General features: G+C 39.7%; 1 protein-coding gene across 1 annotated transcript in view; it reads right to left on the bottom strand.

The window, feature by feature from the left end:
- Nucleotides 1-15,532, bottom strand: part of LOC139758263 (glutamate receptor ionotropic, delta-1-like) — a 37,478-nt gene extending 21,946 nt beyond the window's left edge. Inside the window, exons 1-2 of the mRNA XM_071679474.1 lie at nucleotides 15,527-15,532; nucleotides 12,713-12,924 (exon numbers count right to left, since the gene is read on the bottom strand). Of these exons, the coding sequence (XP_071535575.1) occupies nucleotides 12,713-12,924; nucleotides 15,527-15,532 (218 nt within the window). The remainder of the gene's footprint in view (nucleotides 1-12,712; nucleotides 12,925-15,526) is intronic.
- Between the last annotated feature and the right edge of the window lie 1,289 nt (nucleotides 15,533-16,821).

Raw genomic sequence — 16,821 nt, 5'->3', positions numbered from 1 at the left:
TTTTGAATTGTTCTTTTTCTTCATTTTTCAGCCCCGATTTCCATTCAGCAGCCTGAGAGAGAGAGAGAGCGCCAGTTCGAGACTGGAGTCTTTGTTTTATACGAAAAAAAAAATCAAGAAATGTTGATTATACGTCCCGCAAGTTGCTCGGTTGGTACATCCATGTCTGATATAATGTTAATTCGAGGGCTGTAGTTATTTTCATGTTTTTCATTGGTAAATCTTTTTTTGGAAGCAATCAGGAAACAGATGTGATAAACATTTTAGCCTCGGTCTCATCTATCTGCTATTTTTGACATCCGTGTCTGGGGCGTCGGACAAAGTTTTCACGTTGTCTTACGGGCTGTTGTAAATGAAAGTTTAATCTACACTCTACCACCTCTAGGACGAATACTTGATGTTGTCAAGTTACATTTCAAATGGATACTCGTAAACACATCATCTGTTACTGTGCGAGGGCCCTGAATATGTTGCAATGGCAAAGGCAGCAAGATCATGCTATGAGGTGAATCGAGACCTTCTAGAGTGCCATCTTGTTTCCAGAGTGCCTTCCTTCTCCCACCGCCGGACCCACCTATACACTGTGGAAATGCTAGCCCCACACTGATGGGAAATTTCGTTTGCTGATACACCGTATAACCACAGCCACACCACCCTGGCTCTCTCAGATATCCTCATCGAGTATGTTTTCCCTTGCCTCTCCATGGCGATGGATCTGTCAAACAAGAAGATCATAGATATAAACTTCGCCTGATAGGTGTATACATTCTTTTTTATTTCTTTTGAGAAACAGAAAATCAAATCTTCATGAACGAGAACATCATTTCTTACTTATTTTCTTTCCCAAGAAAACTCAATCTTCTCCTATAATCATTTTGTTATCAGAAAAATACGCAAATCAGTAAAAAACTTTGAAATGAATTAGGTTGGAATGATAAATCTTAAGTTCCTCTATTCCCTGTGCGCGATAACGCTGGACCACATTGCTTTGGTGCTGAAATAGAAAGCTGGTTGCATTCTCGCCCTTAGTTGATTCGACCAAGAAAGGGTTATTGGAAAAGTGAAAAGCACTCCTCCTCTCACATGCTAATGTCTCCGGATCAATTGAAAAAAAAAAAATCTTTCTTGTGGCTCTGCGGTTCCAGGGTCAAATGTATGTACCTCCTTAACATTGTTGGAGGTTTGTATGTTCTATGGAAGTGCGTATTCATATGCACTTTGTTCGTATTCATATACCTCCATGTTGTAAAGTTAGGTTGGTAAAATGCTTTTTGCTGTTTGTGTGAGCCTGATGGGATATGACCGGTCTAGACCCCGTTGCTCACCAACGTGAGACGAAAGGTTTTCGATTACGTAGTATTTGAATAATCATTTCCCTGTTAGGAGCGACCATAGACTAGCAGTAGCGCGTGGGGTCCTGGGTTCGATCCTGGTTGTTGGAGTTCTGTGTATTCTCTGCAAGTGCGCGTTCATGTGCACTTTGTTCATATATATATATATATATATATATATATATATATATATATATATATATATATATATATATATATATATGCAAAAGTAGTGCATATGAACGCGCTCTTTCATTGAGCACATAATGCCCTCCAACAGCCAGAATTCGAACCCAGAACCTTTTCTGTGGTAGTTAAGAACGCTAACCGCTAAGCTATAATCCCCCCCTAACATGGAAGTGACTATTCGATTACAAGTGATCGAATACCCTTCGTCTCACAACCTTGAGCAATGGGGTCTACACAGGTCAATTCCCATAAGGCTCACATTATCAGCAGGTAGCACTTTAGAGAAGCTCACTGTACAAACGCGGAGGCATATGAACACGAATATATCTTATATGTATTTGCACTTTCAAAGAATACATATTTCATTCCAACAGCCAGAATTCGAACCTAGGACATTTTGCGTGATAGTCAAGAACGCTAACAGTTAGGCTATGATTGCCCGTAAAACGGAAATGACTATTCGATCACAAGCAATCGAACACCTTTCGTCTCTCATCCATGAGCAACGGGGTCTAGACCGGTCCAATCTCATCTGGCTCAAATTACCAGCAGCTAGCATTTTACAAAACTTTACCGTACATATATATATATATATATATATATATATATATATATATATATATATATATATATATATATATATATATATATATATATATATATATATATATATATATATATATATATATATATATATATATATATATATATATATATATATATATATGTTAAATTTTCTCTCATACCATTCGCCATTTCCCGCGTTAGCGAGGTAGCGTTAAGAACAGAGGACTGGACCTTTAAGGGAATATCCTCACCTGGCTCCCTTCTCTGTTCCTTCTTTTGGAAAAAAAAAAAAAAAAAAACAAGATGAGAAAAAGGAGAGATAGGTAGTATGTTTGAGGAAAGGAACCTGGATGTTTAGGCTCTGAGTGAAACGAAGCTCAAGGGTAAAGGGGAGGAGTGGTTTGGGAATGTCTTGGGAGTAAAGTTAGGGGTTAGTGAGAGGACAAGAGCAAGAGGAGTAGCACTACTGAACCAGGAGTGGTGGGAGTATGTGATAGAGTGTAAGAAACTAAAATCTAGATTGATATGGATGAAAATGAAAGTGGATGGAGAGAGATGGTGATTATTGGAGCATATGCACCTGGGCATGAGAAGAAAGATCATGAGAGGCAGGTGTTTTGCGAGCAGCTGTGTGAGTGTGTTAGTAGTTTTGATGCACGAGACCGGGTTATAGTGATAGGTGATTTGAATGCAAAGGTGAGTAAGGTGGCAGTTGAGTGAATAATTTGTGTACATGGGGTGTTCAGTATTGTAAATGGAAATGGTGAAGAGCTTGTAGATTTATGTGCTGAAAAAGTAGTGGTGGTTGGGAATACCTGGTTTAAGAAGATAGATATACGTAAGTATACGCCTGTAAGTAGGAGAGATGGCCAGAGAGCATTATCAGATTACGTTTTAATTGATAGGTGCGCGAAAAGGAGACTTTTAGATGTTAATGTACTGAGAGGTGCAACTGGAGGGATGTCTGATCATTATCTTATGGAGGCGAAGGTGAAGATTTATAGTGGTTTTCAGAAAAGAAGAGAGAACGTTAGGGTGAAAAGAGTGGTAAGAATAAGTGAGCTTGGGAAGGAAACTTGTGTGAGGAACTACCAGGAGAGAATGAGCAGAGAATGGAAAAAGGTGAGAACATAGGACGTAAGGGGAGTAGGGGAGGAATGGGATATATTTAGGGAAGCAGTGATGGCTTGTGCATAAGATGCTTGTGGCATGAGACGCGAGGGAGGTAGGCAGATTAGAAATGGTAGTGAGTGGTGGGATGAAGAGGTAAGATTATTAGTGAAAGAGAAGGGAGAGGCATTTGGATGATTTTTGCAGGGAAAAATGCAAATGGGTGGGAGATATATAAAAGAAAGAGGCAGGAGGTCAAGAGAAAGGTGCAAGAGGTGAGAAAGAGGGCAAATGAGAGTTGGAGTGAGAGAGTATCAAAAATTTTATGTAGAATAAAAAGATGTTTTTGAAGGAGGTAGATAAAGTGCGTAAGACAAGGGAACAAATGGGAACTTCAGTGAAAGGGGCTAATGGGGAGGTGATAACAAGTAGTGGTGCTGTGAGAAGGAGATGGAATGAGTATTTTGAAGGTTTGTTGAATGTGTTTGATGATAGATTTGCAGATATAGGGTGTTTTGGTCGGGGTGGTGTGCAAAGTGAGAGGGTTAGGGAAAATGATTTGGTAAACAGAGAAGAGGTAGTAAAAGCTTCGCGGAAGATGCAAGCCGGCAAGGCACAGGGTTTGGATGGTATTGCAGTGGAATTTATCAAAAAAGGGGGTGACTGTATTGTTGACTGGTTGGTAAGGTTATTTAATGTATGTATGACTCATTGTGAGGTGCTTGAGGATTGGTGGAATGCTTGCATAGTGCCATTGTACAAAGCCAAAGGGGAAAAAATGAGTGCTCAAATTACAGAGGTATAAATTTGTTGAGTATTCCTGGGAAATTCTATGGGAGGGTATTGATTCAGAGGGTGAAGGCTTGTACAGAGCATCAGATTGGGGAAGAGAAGTGTGGCTTTAGAAGTGGAAGAGGGTGTGTAGATCAGGTGTTTGCTTTGAAGAATGTATGTGAGAAATACTAAGAAAAGCAAATGGATTGGTATGTAGCATTTATGGATATGGAGAAGGCATATGATAGAGTTGATAGAGATGCTCTGTGGAAAGTATCAAGAATATATGGTGTGGGAGGTAAGTTGTTAGAAGCAGTGAAAAATTTTCATCGAGGATGTAAGGCATGTGTACGAGTAGGAAGAGAGGAGAGTGATTGGTTCTCAGTGAATGTAGGTTTGCGGCAGGGGTGTGTGATGTCTCCACGGTTGTTTAATTTATTTATGGATGGGGTTATTGGGGAGGTGAATGCAAGAGTTTTGGAAAGAGGGGCAAGCATGCAGTCTGTTGTGGATGGGAGTGGTTGGGAAGTTAGTCAGTTGTTGTTCGCTGATGATACAGCGCTGGTGACTGAGTTTGGTAAAGTCTGTGAAAAAAGAAAGCTGAGAGTAAATGTGAATAAGAGCAAGGTTATTAGGTACAGTAGGTTTGAGGGACAAGTCAATTGGGAGATAAGTCTAAATGGAGAAAATCTGGAGGAAGTGAAGTGTTTTAGATATCTGGGAGTGGATATGGCAGCGGATGGAACCATGGAAGCGGAAGTGAATCATAGGGTGGGGGAGTGGGCGAAAGTTGTGGGAGCGTTGAAGAATGTATCGAAGTCGAGAACATTATCTCGGAAAGCAGAATTGGGTATGTTTGAAGGAATAGTGGTTCTAACAATGTTGCGAGGCGTGGGCTATAGATAGAATTGTGCGGAAGAGGGTGGATGTGCTGGAAATGAGATGTTTGAGGACATTATGGTGTGAGGGGTTTCATCGAGTAAGTAATAATAGGGTAAGAGAGATGTGTGGTAATAAAAGGAGTGTGGTTGAGAGAGCAGAAGAGGGTGTTTTGAATGGTTTGGTCACATGGAAAGAATGAGTGAGGAAAGATTGACCAAGAGGATATATGTGTCAGAGGTGGAGGGAACGAAAAGTGGGAGACCAAATTAGAGATGAAAAGATGGAGTGAAAAAGATTTTGAGTGATCGGGGCCTGAACATGCAGGAAGGTGAAAGGCGGGCAAGGAATAGAGTGAATTGGATCGATGTGGTATACGGGGGTTGACGTGCTGTCAGTGGATTGAATCAGGGCATGTGAAGCGTCTGGGGTAAACCACGGAAAGTTGTGTGGGACCTGGATGTGGAAAGGGAGCTGTGGTTTCGGGCATTATTGCACGACAACTAGGGACTGAGTGTGAACGAATGGGGCCTTTGTTGTCTTTTCCTAGCGCTACCTCGCACACATGAGGGGGGAGGGGGATGGTATTCCATGTGTGGCGAGGTGGCGATGGGAATGAATAAAGGCAGACAGTGTTAATTGTGTGCATGGGTATATATGTATGTGTCTGTGTGTGTGTGTATATATGTGTACATTGAGATGTATAGGTATGTATATTTGCGTGTGTGGACGTGTATGTATATACATGTCTCCTTTCTTTGCTTAATACCACCACTCTCATCTCTCCGACATTGCTTCCTTTTCTTGGAAGCCTCTACAAATCTTCACCTTCGCCTCCACAAGATAGTTGTAAGACATCCCACCATCTGCTCCACTCAACACATTTACCTGTCTCCCTTCTGTGCACCTATCAATCAATGTGCAATCAAGTAATGGCATTGATCATTTCTCCTACTCCCATACGATTATTTCTGTACATCCCTTTTTCAAAGCGGGTACTCCCAATCAACCATTTTCATCGGCACACATATCCACAAGGTCTTCACCATTTCCATTCATAACACTGAATACATCATGCGAACTAATTTTACCCTCAACTGCCACGTTATTTATGAAACCATAGACGACAACCGAGCGCAAGACGGCCGTCACTTGATCTTTACAATAAAAGAGAGAGCTGATCTGAAGATAGTCCACGGTTACAAATATATGATAAATCTTGACGTAAGATTTATATGTATTTTAAAAGTCTGTCGGATCTAAACAGCCACTCTTCTCAGTTACAGCAGGCTACTAAAATCATCACCATATATATTATAAGAATATATTGCATAGGCTAGTACTTCCTGTTCAGCAGTGAAGTACACAGACAGCGTATATCTAACCACCTGTTTGTGACGATATTTTGCCAAAATAAGAAAGCAGGAGAAGAAAAGAAGAAGAGGAAGAAAAAGAAAAAAATAGAAGAGGAAGAGCAAGAAAAGAACTTGAAATTAAAACCAAAGAGATTAGCAATAAAGTGATAAGTCAGTGTTTGATGGAAAATACATTTGAAGTTAATCTATGAATCACAGAAACTTATTCACTTGGTCACATTACCTCAAGAATAAATTTGCCCCAACCGTAGAATAGTTTTGATAGTCCTTTCTTTCCTAGCCTAGTTTCTTCACTTCTAACCGATATTACTTTTATATCACTTCACATGAAAAGAAACACTTCCGTACAAAGTTATACAAATGAGATATACCTCATACGTATGAGTGTATCATTCTAATCAATTTACTACAAGATTCGCACTCAAGACTTACACACAAGACTGAAGCTGGTCGAAGGTCGCGGTGACTCGCTTGCAGCTAAATGACAGCCACCTCTGTCACACTCAGATATATATATATATGCGAGAGGCTGCAGAGACACAGTGATGCCAGTTTCTATATCAGTAACTAGTGTGGTGGTGATGGAATGACCTTACATCCACACAAATCCCAGCAGTATCATGGTAATTTTACAGTTCATCATTATATATATATATAAGCAGGTGGCATTACCAGACCCCGCCTGCGCGAGGGTTGGCCAACGCATTTCATCTTACGCAAGGCTTTCACCACCTCTTTTCTCTTCACCGAACCTTTCTTCGTGGCTTTCTCACTTTGCATACCGTCACGACCAAAATACCCTACATCTGCCACTATATCATCAAGCACATTTTACAGACCTTCAAAATACTCACTCTATCTCTTCCTCACTCCATCACTACCTGTTAACATTTCCCCTTTTACCGATGTTATCTTTCAGACAAATTTAACTTTCTACCAAAACATCTTAAAGTTTGCTGATACACACTCCACCTCTCATTTGCTCTCTTTTTCAACCCTTGCACCTCCTCCTGACCTACTGTCGCTTTATCTTACATCTCCAAGTCATTTGCAATTCTTCCTTTTAAGCACCGCCCAAAAAGTCTCTCTTCTCTTTAATTTGCAACTTTGCTTCTTCATCTCAAAACTCACTGTCCTTTTCATTTGCCCACCTTCCACTTTTTGCATGCCCCATGCACCTCTTGCACAAGCTATCAGTGGTTCCCTAAATACCTCCAACTCCTCACCCATTCCCCTCGCTTCATTAACGCTCACCTAATACCATTCTACACTCAATCGGTCTTGGTATCTCTTTACAAAAGTCTCTTTCCAAGCTCATTTACCCTGAGGACTCTTTTCTCCCAATTGTTTCCTCTTTTTCGAAAACCTCTACAGGTCTCCACCCTCGCCTCCACAAGACAGTGGTCAGACATCCCACCAGCTGCCCTTCTCAGCACATTTACATCCAAAATTCTCTCTTTTCTTCACATTTGTCAATTTACTTGTAATCCAATAGTGCCTGCTGAACGTCTTTCACACTCATGCAAATTTGTGTTTATCTCCCTCCTTCAACCAGGAATTCCCAGTCACTAGTACTTTCTCAGCACACAACTTCACGTACTGTTCATCATTACCATTCAACTTCCATATTACTCACATTCTCATTTAAATCACCCATCACTAATACCCAGTCTCTTATAACTAAATTGCTGACACACTCACTAAGCTGCTCCAAACACAATTGCTTCTCATTATCTTTCTTTTCATTACCAGATGCATAAGCACCAATAATCACCCATCTCTCGCCATCCAATTTCAATTTACTCACATCAATCTAGGATTTACTTTTTTACACTCTATCACACACTCCAACAGCCCATGCTTCAAGAGTGGTGCTACTCCTTCTTTTGCTCTTGTCCTGTCACCAGCCTTTGACTTTAACCCCAAAGATATTTCCAAACCATTCTTCCCCTTTATCCTTAAGCTTTGTTTCACTTAGAGCCAGAACATCCATGTTTTTCTCCTTCTTCTGTTCCCTCTTATAGATATCAAAATGCAAGAAGGGAGGGAGGATGGGGGCTTTAACGAGTTTCTAACTCGCTAGAGTGTGTATGATGACCTCCAACTACCTAATAGATATCAACAAAAGTAATGATTTTTTAGAATTGCTTGGAGGTGCATGTTGTCTAAATGAGATATAGGAGTGTGTCAGGGATGTGTAATATCACTATACTTTTCTAATACCTTTATTGATAGAGCATTTTATCAGATAAAAGTGAGATGTAATGGCTGCAAAATATAGCTGAATTATGGATGAGCAGAACGAAAGCAACCCCAAAAGCTTCATGTTGATGATGCTGTTCTGTTAGCTTAATCACAGGGGAATTATTGAACAATAGTGAATTACGTTGTTGATGTGAGTACGTTAACAAGGGACAAGGCAAATGAGAATAAGCGTGCCTATGTTGCTTGAATGAGATGGGCAGTCTCAACTCGCTATCTGTTCGCATGTGTAGAATTATTAGTCGTTGATTTTGATTTATTCTTAATCATTGATCGCTGTGGATGCTGGCAATAAAGCTGAAGTTTACTGTTACGTAAGGAAAAAGTATTAAACGTGCGCTAAAAGATCTGGTTCATGGGAATACCTCTGATGTATGGTAAACCAAAAGCCTATATCACATACTATTTTTCAAAGTGATTATGAAGCGGTTGTGATGTCTTAGTGAGCTTTAGGACATTCGTTTGAAATATGAAAGCAATAGAAATAGGTGACTTACCCAGAGAGAGGAGAGATGGAGATGTAAGACAAGAATTTCTTGGTGTAAAGAAATCGGTTCAAAATGGAAGTTGAACAAAGGGTACTAAAATGCCTTGGTCACCCAGGCGATGTGGCACGTGAGGGATTTGTAAGGTTCTGTAGGATCATAAGGGAGGTTACGAGGGCTGCTGTTAGTAATGAAACTGTGGTAGACTTTTTGTGAACTGTGGTAGACGGTGAGTGAACTGTGGTAGACGGTGTGTGAACTGTGGTACACGGTGTGTGAACTGTGGCAGACGGTGTGTGAACTGTGGCAGACGGTGTGAGAACCATGGCAGACGGTGTGTGAACTGTGGTAGACGGTGTGTGAACGGTGTGTGAACTGTGGTAAACGGTGTGTGAACTGTGGTACACGGTGTGTGAACTGTGGTACACGGTGTGTTAACTGTGGCAGACGGTGTGTGAACTGTGGTACATGGTGTGTGAATTCTGGTAGACGGTGTGTGAACTGTGGTAGACGGTGTGTGAGCTGTTGTACACAGTGTGTGAATTGTGGCAGACGGTGTGTGAACTGTTGAAAGCTAAAGATATTTCAGATGAGGATGTCAAAGGAAGGAAGTGTTTTGTGCTCGTACACGGCGTCAGTTACCTGAAGACTCAAGCTGTTGTGGAAATGGAATGATAAAGACACATATATATTACTGAATAATATCGTTCTTTACTTCAGCTTAGAGGATATAAAATATGAATTCATTTCATTAAGTCAAGAAGTTGTTTCCATCATGTCCCTTCATAAGATCTTGATTGTGGTAAAGAGAATAATGATAATCATAAGCAAAAACAGAGTTTGCAAGTGATTTGATAACAATCCTACATTCAGAACGTATCGGTATTTATGTAAACATGATCTCCAAAACCCAGGGTGTTGTTTTATGCAGCAGTCGCGTGTCGATGCCCAGTAGCTTGGCATCCGATCTCTTGTATACTTTCTGTCGCTGACACCACATCTCCTGACGAAGATCTGACGAGTGAGGTGCAACAGAGGGTCACTTTCTCGTCCACGCCAGAGTGGTGAAGTTTAATGCCGAAATGTGAGAGGTTTATATCCAGCAACTTAGGAGCGCATTGTTGATAACCGAGAATTTAGTGCTAACTTGGAGGATCATTCTGTAATATGTCAGTCGAGCAGGTGGGATTCGTAAGCTGTGATAGGAAAATGAGCCATGTTGCTCAGTAGATGAGAAGGCTCCTCCTCAGGTGTCCTGTGCTGTAAGTAAAAGTGACGACTATCATGGAGGTGATTTTCGTGAAGCGTGGAAGTGCTTTGCATAAGCAGGTGCGGTAGATGAGGAGAGAGGGTCCTAAACCAATGCTTTCTGGCCCAAATAAGTGAAACCGATATGTTTAAAGCAGAGGAAAGAGAGGACATTCAGGAGAACGTGAAACTCGTGGTGTACGGTGCAGAGTGGTGGTGTACAAGGTTTGTCTAACATGACACAAGGTTACCGAGGTGTAGAACAAGAGAACAAGACGAGGTTCTCCCCAAGTAGAATAAAGGGAACAATGACATAACCCATCAGCAGCAGATAGAAGGCGCCCTGTAGGTGATTCAGTCTTAGTATTCTTTGCCTTTCATCAACCTGTGTGAAGGAGAAAGCTCATCGGAAACTTGTATTAAAAGTCCATTTCTAATTGTGCAAGAATGAGAACTTAAGAATATAGATTATCGTATGTACATGACTTACATAATGAATGTCCATTCTGACACACAGGAAATGCATGGTCTCATCATTCCAAGTATTTTCATGAGCTATCTTTTTGCGAACAGAAAAAAATTTACGCCAATAGAAATTAGTGCAGTCAAGTCCAGGTGTTCTGATAATCTCTTAACCTCTCAATAAATACCTCTTCAATTCTGTTTTCCGGTAGACCTTGTGTTTCTCCTTTATGTCTCTTTCTTGTTGCATTCCTGACGTGACCAGAAAGAAGGTCATCCATCCAATAGTTTATAAATCCACCTTCCTTGAGACTTTCCATCATCTGACTGATACGCTGACGGAACGGCGCTCCCCTTCTAGATAGAAGGAACAGTTAACAGTAGATGAAGAGACGCTCCCCTTCTAGATAGAAGGAACAGTTAACAGTAGATGAAGAGACGCTCCCCTTCTAGATAGAAGGAACAGTTAACAGTAGATGAAGAGACGCTCCCCTTCTAGATAGAAGGAACAGTTAACAGTAGATGAAGAGACTTTTGCTATTATACGTTCATATCTAACCATATCATTAAATTCAACGAGAGAAAAACATCAAATAACACACTCAAAAAATCCAACGGCACACACGAAATATCCAATGGCACTCACAAAATATTCAATGGCACTCACAAAATATTCAATAGGTCAAACAAAATATCAAATGGTACACAAAAGAATATCAAATTGTACACTGAAAGTATCAAAAAGCACAAAGACAATATATCTAACAAGCACACACAATATATCCAATGGCACACACAAAGTATCCAATAGCACACACAAGATATCAAATAGCAAATAACACAGAAACTATCAGCGAGTACACAGAAAATATCGAATAGCGTAGGAAAGTATCAAATATCACACTAAACGTCAAAGAACACCAAAAACTCCAACGGTACACACAATTTACCCAGTGGTACTCACAAAATATCAAATAGCACACAAAAACTATCCAGTGGTATACATAAGATATCAAATAGCACACACGAAATATCCAGTGGTATACATAAGATATCAAATAGCAGAGAGAAAATATACAGTGGCACACAGAAGATATCAAATGACATACTGAAAATATACAGTGGCGCACATAAGATATCAAATAGCACACAGAAAATATACAGTAGCACACATTAGATATCAAATAGCATACAGAAAGTATCAAGGAGCACACATAAAAATACCCAGCACAATACACAAAGTACCAAATAGCATCTAATCCCCCTTGAGGTAAAATGAAGACCCCTGCCTCCTAATGATATTACGGGATCGGAAACCAGTGTATTGCTTTCACGTGTTTATGTTTCCTATATCTCTACTATTCGTTTTAGTCAGTGACAACAGAAACCGCTGATATCTCCTGCTATCACCTTTATCATTTGATGTGTAATGGTCCTTTCTCCGGTAAAAAATATTTGTAAGTCACTTTTTAAAGAGAAAATGAGGTGCTAGAGCATTCTATAAATTTGTTGTTTCTAAAAAGAAAAATAATACCTAAAAACAATGAAATATCGACGGTACTAGGAGGCAAAATACCAAACAGCAAATAGTGTGAGGGAAGAAATATCATTTGCGAATACATTTGGATGAATGTCAAACCTGTTTCTGCATAAAAGTAACTAACTCGTATGTGTGTGTGTGTGTGTGTGTGTGTGTGTGTGTGTGTGTGCACTGAATAAATATCTATATTGTGAAGCCCGTACAATGCTCTTAGCCTTATACTAAACACTGCTATATTTCTTATTCCCTCATTGGGCTCCAACTGTCGTTTATTACGTAAGAAATCACTTCCTTTCATCTATAGACATAAGAAGAGTTAAGACACGTAACAGAAACGTCAGCAAACATTACAATTTCATTCAATATCTTCACAAAAGAATTATAAACGACCGAGATGTCACACTCACAAAAAAAGGAATGGTTTATGATAAGGAAATTCAAAAAGATAAGTATGATTTACTTTCTCCCAACACGATATCAATGACTTACCTAAAACCCCAAGCCTCTCCAGCGAAGGCCGAATACTGTGTGCGGCTGATATGAACGGGTGTGTAACCTTCTCTGTTGGTGTACTTCGTGGCCACCGTCGGCAGGACGACGTACTTGAAGGTGATGTAGGAGTAGCCGCCTTGCAGCACCCGTCGGAACTGCTCCTCATCTGGAGCATACTGAAGGAAGGCAAGGATAGAACGGGTATGAGGCTGTGGCCAGGGAGTAAACCTGACCCATGAATTACAGGAAAGGTGGCTCAGGTTTCCCCCGTGCGAGGGACGTATGAGAGAGACTATATTTTCCCACTGCATACACGGAGGCAAAGAGGTTATCGTGATTCACGAAACATCAGTGATGCACGCACAACAACAGTTATTAGCAGTAACAATATCAGTTTCTGAATTGGCAACATAATCAAGGTTTCGTGTACTAAATCTGCTTGGATTACACAGATCATGAAAGCCTTATGTATGTTAGAAAATTAGTAAATGACACAGACAACTACACATGCAAACATCTTTCTTTCTTTCAAACTATTTGCCATTTCCCGCGTTAGCGAGGTAGCGTTAAGAACAGAGAATTGGGCCTTTGAGGGAATATCCTCTCCTGGCCCCCTTCTCTGTTCCTTCATTTGGAAAATTGAAAAAAAATAATGAGAGGGGAGGATTTCTAGCCCCCCGCTCCCTCCCCTTTTAGTCGCCTTCTACGACACGCATGGAATTCGTGGGAAGTATTCTTTCTCCCCTATCCCCAGGGATACATACAAACATATATATATATATATATATATATATATATATATATATATATATATATATATATATATATATATATATATATATATATATATATGTATATATATATATATATATATATATATATATATATATATATATGTATATATGAATGAAGAGTAGTTTAATGTGGACCGGCTGCCACAACAAGGAATCGAACCTCGGCAGACTTGGCCCAACTGGACTTTGAATGCTTCACGTTCAGCCATGCCAACCCCTACACCACGGAGGTATTACTATGTGAGAGAACAAGCAATGAAATAGTTTCCTTGTGCTCCATAGCTCTCTCTCTCTCTCTCTCTCTCTCTCTCTCTCTCTCTCTCTCTCTCTCTCTCTCTCTCTCTCTCTCTCTCTCTCTCTCTCTCTCTCTGTTGCATAGGGAGTAGATATATTGTGGTATTTCTAACACAGAAAGCATGGATCCAAAATATTTATCAAAGAAACGAAAAAAATGCTGTAAGTTATCGCTCTATGTTAGTATTATTGCAGTGTGAGTGATACACAGTGTGGATACAAATCTTGCTTATTGCTTATCTGGAAGTAAGTTATTTGAGATACTTTCGTAAGGAAAGTACTGAATAGATAAAGAGTGAGGATGATGAAATTGAAAAAAGAACAGAATAAAGCAATTAGATGAGGTGACATGTTTGATCAATATTGGTAACAATGGTCAATATTTTATTACCTTACATGAAATACATCATTATGAATATGTAAATGAAATAGTTAGTTCAATAACTGTATATTTGTGAGGTTTACTACCACTCAAAACTAATGTCGTTATAGTCTTTAATTTTTTGTGCACGTTCTTGTCATTTGAAATAATTGAATCCATTGTTTATCATCTGATTTTGATTGTCAGATATGATGTGGGTTCTCGTTTAGTTTTTCATTCTTTTCCTAGAATGATGAATTTTTTTCTGTCCTTACTTTAAAACTTTGATAAGAAAATAATTACTCTCTTATTTGGTATAGAAGTCTAAATCTCAAGGAATTATTTGGGAATTAAGAAAATTTTCTTTTTTTACGTTCATGTTGCATGTATTTTTTTAGTCTTAGAAATTTTGTTCTGTACGTCTGGGGATAGGGGAGAAAGAATACTTCCCACGTATTCCCTGCGTGTCGTAGAGGACGACTAAAAGGGGAGGGAGCGGGGGGCTGGAAATCCTCCCCTCTCGTTTTTTTTTTAATTTTCCAAAAGAAGGAACAGAGAATTGGGCCAGGTGAGGGTGTTCCCTCAAAGGCCCAGTCCTCTGTTCTTAACGCTACCTCGCTAATGCGGGAAATGGCGAATAGTTTGAAAGAAAAGAAAGAACGTCTGAATTTTGTTAGAGCAGCTGCCTCCACCAGGATTCGGACTTATACCCTCGACCTTGGTGGATGCATCAGGGTCAGCAACCAGAACCACTACACTAGGGAGGTCCATTTAGCTGCTTCAGAGACACGTTCGCCTCTTCGTCGTCATGCGATAGTGTTAATCATCTCTCCTGTTAGGCAAGGCTAACTGTGCTAGAAGCTAGTATTATTCCACTGAATATAGTGAAAAAATATTTAGAGCTAATCTTATAAACAAGCATTAGTAATCGTGTTTATTCATATTCAAATGTGTTAATGATATGCATCTCAGGTAGAAACTCCAGCTATATCTACTTGAGGCATTTTCAGTTTTCCTTACAATGTTGAATCATATCAGGGTGTTCCACACTCACCCCTATGGTGGAGAGCTGTTACTCTTTACTTCACCACATAAACAGTTTTGTATATGAGGGGAATCAATGGAAAACAAAACCACATCTATTGAAATAATCTCTAAGCAATCTTCTGTGCTTATTTCCCTTTTCAGTGAAGCTGTCCCATGAAACACTAGTTTGACAAGCGTATCAGACTATTTCGTTCAACATTTGCTGATTGACGTGATGTGGTTAAGATGTGATTATCGTAAAAGACAATTGCATAGCCAGGAATCAATCATGGATCAAAACCTAATTGATACACTAATCAGTGGGCCATCACTTACCTGCATTCGTTCATAAACCTTTTGAACACTTGGGTTGATATGTCTCTGGAAATAGATTTGCAGGACGTCGCCCATGCGCCCAGTACCCCAACTCCAGCCGTCCCGGGACAACAGGTCCTGGAAAGTGTTGACTTCTGCCTCCTTGTCCTGGACGACGAGATGAGCCACCAGGGAGGAGCTATAGACGGTGGTCATTATCATGCATACCATGATTAACAGTCCCACTAATAGCTGTAGACGAAAGAAATGAAAAGAATAAGTCTGTCTTCAAGAAACTGGGTGTCCCATGCAGATGTCGAAACTTTTTATCTCTTTAATGGAATAAGATTTGATGAAAGGCAAGAAAAATTTGATCAAGCAATTTTCAACACAGAACCCATCAACACCATACATGTACGATGTAATCAAGACCCACAAACCAAGTAATCCCTTAAGGCTAATCATAAGCTCTTCTGGTTTTACTACATACGAGCTATCCAAGTGGGTAGTGACATTACTGTCTCCTTTTGTGGGTACAGTTTCAGATTTATTCGGAAAAAACAGAGAGGATCAGGTTAAAAAGCTGAAATCCCTAGATATAAAGTATCCTCATACAATAGTGAGTTTTGACGTGAGATCGCTGTTCACCCACGTCCCGGTAAATGATGTATTATCCTTCCTCCCAAATATCTTGAGAAACAACATCGAGGGCATCCACAGAGAAAAAACAAGTATACTAATAAGATTGTGTGTAGATACTTCATCTTTTATGCTTTACGGCAAACATTACGTACAACAATTCGGTGAGTAAGTAAATAATTACTTGGAGTATTTTGAAAGCCATTAGCTAAACACTGTAAAGAAATAGAATATAGTTTGGTTCCAATATGTGGACGACTTACACTGCTTTTGGCCAAACAATCTATCCATTGAGGACTTCCTGCATAAACTCTTTCGCTCCCTCCATAAAGTTTACTCAAGAAGTCCAAATGAATAATAATTTACCCTTTTTGGATGTAGAGGAATAATGATATCTTGAAAACTAGGGTTTGCAGAAAACCTTCAAATATACTGTCTTACGTCCACTATCATAAAAACCATAACAATATTGTAAAAAGATCGGTTTTCATATCTATGTACCTGAGAGAATATAGGATTCCAGATACTGAATTTTTGGATGATGAACGGAACATGACTCAGTACATTAGACAGAAGATAAGATACCCAATGATTATATTTACCCAGTGTCAGAATACAGCACAGAAACGTTTCTATAGTGGACAAAATGATAAGCCAGAACGTCACAGTAACCCTAG

The sequence above is a fragment of the Panulirus ornatus genome, chromosome 30 (genome assembly GCF_036320965.1).
Source record: "Panulirus ornatus isolate Po-2019 chromosome 30, ASM3632096v1, whole genome shotgun sequence".
Taxonomy (NCBI): domain Eukaryota; kingdom Metazoa; phylum Arthropoda; class Malacostraca; order Decapoda; family Palinuridae; genus Panulirus; species Panulirus ornatus.
Note: the sequence above shows the minus strand (reverse complement) of the source record. Positions and strands in the feature narration are given on the sequence as shown.